The 6,233-nt window shown below is 30.0% G+C and overlaps 1 protein-coding gene across 1 annotated transcript; it reads left to right on the plus strand.

Annotated features, from left to right (window-relative positions):
- The first annotated feature begins 2,787 nt into the window (after positions 1 to 2,787).
- LOC131653732 (transcription factor MYB14-like) lies at positions 2,788 to 5,507 on the plus strand. Its single transcript, XM_058924002.1, has 3 exons — positions 2,788 to 2,952; positions 3,038 to 3,167; positions 4,987 to 5,507. The coding sequence occupies exons 1-3, from the start codon at positions 2,820 to 2,822 to the stop codon at positions 5,447 to 5,449; spliced, it is 726 nt and encodes a 241-aa protein (XP_058779985.1). The 5' UTR covers positions 2,788 to 2,819; the 3' UTR covers positions 5,450 to 5,507.
- The last annotated feature ends 726 nt before the right edge of the window (positions 5,508 to 6,233 follow it).

Raw genomic sequence — 6,233 nt, forward strand, 5'->3', positions numbered from 1 at the left:
GAAGAAACGATGAAGAATGAAATACAAAACGCGTTTGTTTTAATTTGTTTTAAAAAATTTAATTTTAAAATGAGCTACGCCAGCGCTTTTCAAAAGCGCTTTCATAGGTGTACTTATACCGGCGCTTTTTCCCTAAAAGCGCTTTCCTACCATATACCTAATGTGCCCTATACCAGCGCTTTTAGAAAGCGCTCTCGTACCCACCCTTTACCAGCGCTTTTTAGAAAGCGCTCTGGTACCCCCCCCCCCCCTTTACCAGCGCTTTCTAGAAAGCGCTCTCGTACCCCCCCCCCCTTGTCAGCGCTTTTTTCCCTTGTTTTTTATTTTTGTTTTTTGCGCAACCTATAGCAGCGCTTTTCCCAAAAGCGCTTTCGTAGATGCGCTGCTAAAGGACAAATTTGTTGTAGTGAAACTTGGCGTTTTACAAACTTCACCCCAAAGTTAGGAAAAGAAACTAACAACCTCTTAATAGAATGTAAAATGAAACTTAACTCCGGACAACCTGTAGCATTTGAGTTAACAGCTTAAACCATCACTTGAGAGTTGCTTTCAAAGATCACACAATCTATATTTAAACTAATAGCATGTTGCAGCGCTTCTTTTAAAGTCATGGCTTCCGCTTCGACCGTGGACATAGTGCCAAAATCCCAAGCAATACCTGCAATAATGAAACTTCCAATATTATTCCGGAAGCACCAACCCCTGTTTATAGATTTATGAGAAGTGTTGAACCCCACATCCGTATTTCACTTTATCCAACCCACCTCTGGGGGCTCCAGGTTAAGGGGTTCTGATCACCATTGATACTATCTTGAACCTCACGGGCAGCAAACCAATCATGCCAATTAAAATAGGCTTGCAATCCTATCCTTGGTATGTCTCCCCTATCATTATTCCACACAATGCTATTACGGTTCTTCCGAAGCACCTCAATCATAACAACAAATCTACCTGCATCCCGCTTATCTTCTTTATTGCAAATGTCAAAGATAAGAGATTTGGCATCACTCAGAATATGTTAGCGGGACTCAATAATAGAAGCAAACCTGCAGCTCTAATATGACACAAAGCAACTAAGGATGTTCTCTCCGTTGGAGATGCTCTAATAATAACACCATTTGATTGCTTCTTTGTCCTTTTTTTTCTTGAAATATTATATTTTGGGACCAATATTCGAAATAAAACCAAGCCATGTCAAAATCTATCTCTCTCTATTTCTTAATCTATCTCTCTCTATTATTTGAAATATTGTGTTTTAAAGAATAATATATAACCCTTCTTTTAAACATATATGTTTTCTTTTGTTGGGTTGCTAACAAGGTCAATAATAACCCTTCTATATCATTGTTATTTACATTCCTAAGCAATTTGGAATTTCGAAAATTTTACTAAAATAATAAATCATATATTTTATAAATTTTAAATTTTGAATTGCAATAAATGCTATCTCCAAATATTTTTTAAAATTATATTTGTCCAATGTAACTCGTACAATACATGAAATAATATTTCTCTTTTACACTCTTCCATTTAACAGTAAAATATTGAAAAACATTTTGTGATTTAATTTATTAAATTAATTATATAATATAAACTGTACCTTTAACTATACCTAATGTACTAAAATCATTCGTAGTTATAGATATTCAAAACTTGTGGTCACTATAACACAAGGAAATAAACTAGTAGTTGTATATATCAGATGCATGTCTATGTCAGTGTGTACTACAATTTTAGTCTAAAACCAAAGTCATTTATCTCAACTTATTAACAAATTTTATTTAAAGTGATTCTTTGAAAAGTTAAATTTAAATTTTAAGTGAAACAATTTTTAATTAGATTATATATATATATATATATATATATATATATATATATATATATATATATATATATATATATATATATATATATATATAGAGGGCATATCATATGAGAATGACATATTTATATGAGAATGTGAGAATGAATCTGAACCATTGGATTTTAAAATAAATGGTGGAGATTATGGGTGAATCTTTTTTTTCTCTCTCCTGCATCTTGAAATAAATGAAGTAGGAGAGAGAAAAAAAAGATTCACCCATAATCTCCACCATTTATTTTAAAATCCAATGGTTCAGATTCATTCTCACATTCTCATATAAATATGTCATTCTCATATGATATGCCATCTATATATATATATATATATATATATATATATATATATATATATATATATATATATATATATATATATATATATATATATATATATATATATATATTAAATAAAGAAAATATATTTATACTAAAAATTGGAGGACTATTACCAAACTAAAAAGAAAATTTAACTAAAAATAAAATGATAAATTTAAAAGAAAAACTATTTTGAATTTTTAAATTAATAACTATTTTTCTCTAAATTTAGGCGAATTTCGAAAAATTCTACTGTAAAAAATAGTCATACTTCTCCTTGGCTTTTTAAAATTTTCTCATTTTGACTCTTCTTATTTTGTAAGATTTGCTTACTAATTTGATTGAGGGGGTTAAAATGAAAAAAATCTTAAAAGCCAAAAAAATTTATGGTTTTTTTTTCCTTCAAAATTCACTCAAATGAGAAGGAGAAAATAGCTAGTAATCCATAATTTATTAGTAAATTAATATAAAATGTAAAAAGGACAATAAATTGTTGGTTGGTACATTAATCAAAGCCCAAACAAACTTTAAAATACCTCACAAAAAAATTTAATATTTCTTACTAATATATAGGATACCACATGCAACACACACTCATACTAAGAAGGCCATTAAAAAAGAATTAATAGTAGTAAGAGAATATGGTGAGAAATACATGTGGTGAGAAAAACGGATTGAGAAAAGGCAAGTGGACTCCTGAAGAAGACAACAAGTTAATTGCTTATGTAACTAGATATGGCTCTTGGAATTGGCGACAACTACCTAAATTTGCAGGTATATATAAATAGTTATTTAATCATGTGTGTCGGTCGATTTTTTTTCTTCTTGTTTATGTGTTGTTTTGGAATAATGTTTTCAGGTCTTGAAAGGTGTGGAAAGAGTTGTAGACTAAGGTGGTTGAACTATTTAAGACCAGATCTCAAAAGAGGGAACTTTACTCAACAAGAAGAAGAGACTATCATCAAGCTTCATGAAAAACTGGGTAATAGGTATCATTAACATGTAAATGCATTATCACCTTCCACATATTTAGCCACAAACCCAGGTATTTTTAATAACAAACACAACACAGTGCTAAAGTGAATAAAATAATATAGTTAAGGTGCTACTTATTTCAAGTGACAAATGACATTACATTCGAGAGACTTCAATGATTATAACTAGTTAAGGTATTATAGATAAAAATATAAGGGTGATGATACAAATGACTCTAAGACACTCTTAACTCTTTAAGAATTTAAAATAAAGAATATATTATTAAAATAAAATTATTTTAATTTTTAATGTGTTGATCACACGTATTTTAAAAAAAAAAATTTAAGCTCTTAAAACATGTTTGTGGGACACACATTTGTATTTTTTAAAGAATTTAATTGAAATACATTAAAAGTGTAAAGAAGTTTCACACCGTCAATAAATCATAATAGTTAAAGTTTTTTAAATATTTGACTTTTTCTTTAATCACATCTAAAATATTACTTGTGAATGATTGTGATACACTGATCGTGTAAAATATTTTACATTGACACTTTTTTAATAGACAATCCAATAAAAGGGAGTATAAGAGATACTCCTCCGAAAAATAAAGTAATCACCCTCTATAGCAAAGGAGGGGATTGATGTTCCAATAAGAAAAATTACGATCAAACGAAATATTACAGTAGGATGACATCCAATACCAAGACCTTGAAACTATTGTTGTCTTGCATTCAATGAAATAGAAATTAGAATTGTTAAAAATGACGTCGTTCCTATTCAGCCATAAACACCAAACAATTGCAAGTCACACCACCGCTACGGTTATTTTGAAAAAATTGTTACCAACTTTGGACCAATTGTGAAAGTAGTTTTTCAGCTCCACCAAAGACAGATTTATATCATTTCCCAGCCAAGAAATAATACTCCTCAAAACTCCATCCGTAATAACACAACTATCAAACAAATGCGTCATTGACCCGTCTTCCGCCGTACACAACACACACGATCTATCCAATATTGCACAACACAAACTGACAGTGCATAATAATTAATCTCAACAAAAAAAAATTCACATTGAACCAGTTCCAATAGTTTTAATTATATTCAAAAGTCTTATGCACTTATTACACTTAATGTCTCTATTATAAATTTATCTATTAATTAATGCAATATCAAATTAATTTATATTTATGTGTATTTAACTTCACATCGCATAGTATATGATTTGAACATATACAGACAATCTTCATCTTATAAATCGATTTTATAGAATTGAATCAGTTCTAACCATAATTTTTAACATAATATCAAAATTTGATTCAAGATCCGTTGAAATAACTCCTATCAAATTTTCGCTATTAAACAATTCATCATTTATTTATATATTTCAGAGATCTAACCCTAAACCATTAGAAAGACTTTGACTTTATAATTTAAAAAAAAAAAAAGAAAGACTATGACTTAAATAACTATTTTATTTTTTTAATGATAAGTTTTACTCTAATAAAAAATAATATAATAATAATAATAATAATAATATTAATAATAATAATAATAATAATAATAATAATAATAATAAAAGTGATAACCAGCAAAATACAAATAATCTTTACACAAATGTTATCACAAAGTAATTATAAATAGTACATTTGTTATGGCCTTCATAAGGTGTTATCTTTGTGTTTGTAAGATGGACCCCTTGTGCTCTCTTTGAATGAATTTCTTTGTCTATTAAAAAAAACAACTAATTAATCAGATTCAGACTTATTTCTTTCCTATATATTGTGTTAGGGCTTTTTTTATGATGATGAAACAAATTGTACATTGCAGATGGAGAGTGATTGCTGCAAATTTACCAGGGAGAACAGATAACAAGATAAAGAATCATTGGCACACCAACTTGAAAAAGCGTTTTATAAAAAATAAAAAGCCAGACACTAAACATGAAACAGGAACCTCCAAAGACACAAATTCAAATAATCACCCTACAATGGAAGAAGCCAAGAAACTTGAAGGAGCATTAGAAAACAATAGTGTTCCAAATAATACAAATCCAGTGTCTTCAACCCCATCTTCAAGTGGATTCTCTTCCATAACAATGGATACTGCAGCAAAGCTTCCTTTTATGGATGCATACGTGGATGTTTTCAGTGATAGTTTCTGGACAGAACCATATATGATGGACAATTCATATGTCCCTCCAAATGAAGAAACTACATTATTATCTGTCTGGTGTGAAAATCAATACTTCAATCATGTGTACGATGAACAACTTTGGAGCCATGGACAATAAATCATTATAGTATGTCGGGGTTTGCATTACTTTTTTGGTAATGCCGTTTAGTTAATAATAACACCATTTGGTTACTACTTGTCCTTTTTTTTTGTTTTATTTTGTTGCAGTTAACATTTCTTTGTCAATCTCTCTTTCACTATTTTTTTTTTTAATCAAGATTTCATTAATAGAACCAAAAGTTTAAAGCAAAAGATTACAAAAGACGGGGCATCAAACAAAAACCCCGAAGAAGATTACACGCCAAATACAACCTATGAAAAATACAATAAAGGGGTATTGAAAAACTCGTAGAAGTTATAGTTGGTACGAGTAATTTTTCCGATGAAGGACCATCTCCAAATGAGCTCTTTAATGCTACAAATAATGTCGGAAACGCTCCACGAATCGTTCCGAAAAATAATACCGTTCCTCACCTTCCATAAAGACCAACAAATAGCTAACCAAAAAATCCCTTCCCTACCGGATTTCACCTTCTTATTTTTACAAAAAGTATGCCAATCTAAATAACTACTCCAAACATCCACGAAAGAATAATCGGCAAAACCAATCCACAAAGCCAAATCCTTCCAAACCAAAAGAGAAACATGGCAAGAGAAAATAATATGAGACAAGGACTCCCTCTGCGTTCCACACAAACCGCAAAGATTGGGAGAAGAAATAGAGATTCCTCTAACAAGAAGTAAGTCCCTAGTAGGCAATCTATCAAGTAAACATCTCCAACCAAAAAACTTAATCTTTATAGGAACCACCACTTTCCAAATAAGAGAATAAACTCTAGCAA

Source organism: Vicia villosa, linkage group LG2 (genome assembly GCF_029867415.1).
Source record: "Vicia villosa cultivar HV-30 ecotype Madison, WI linkage group LG2, Vvil1.0, whole genome shotgun sequence".
In the NCBI taxonomy this organism is placed as follows: domain Eukaryota; kingdom Viridiplantae; phylum Streptophyta; class Magnoliopsida; order Fabales; family Fabaceae; genus Vicia; species Vicia villosa.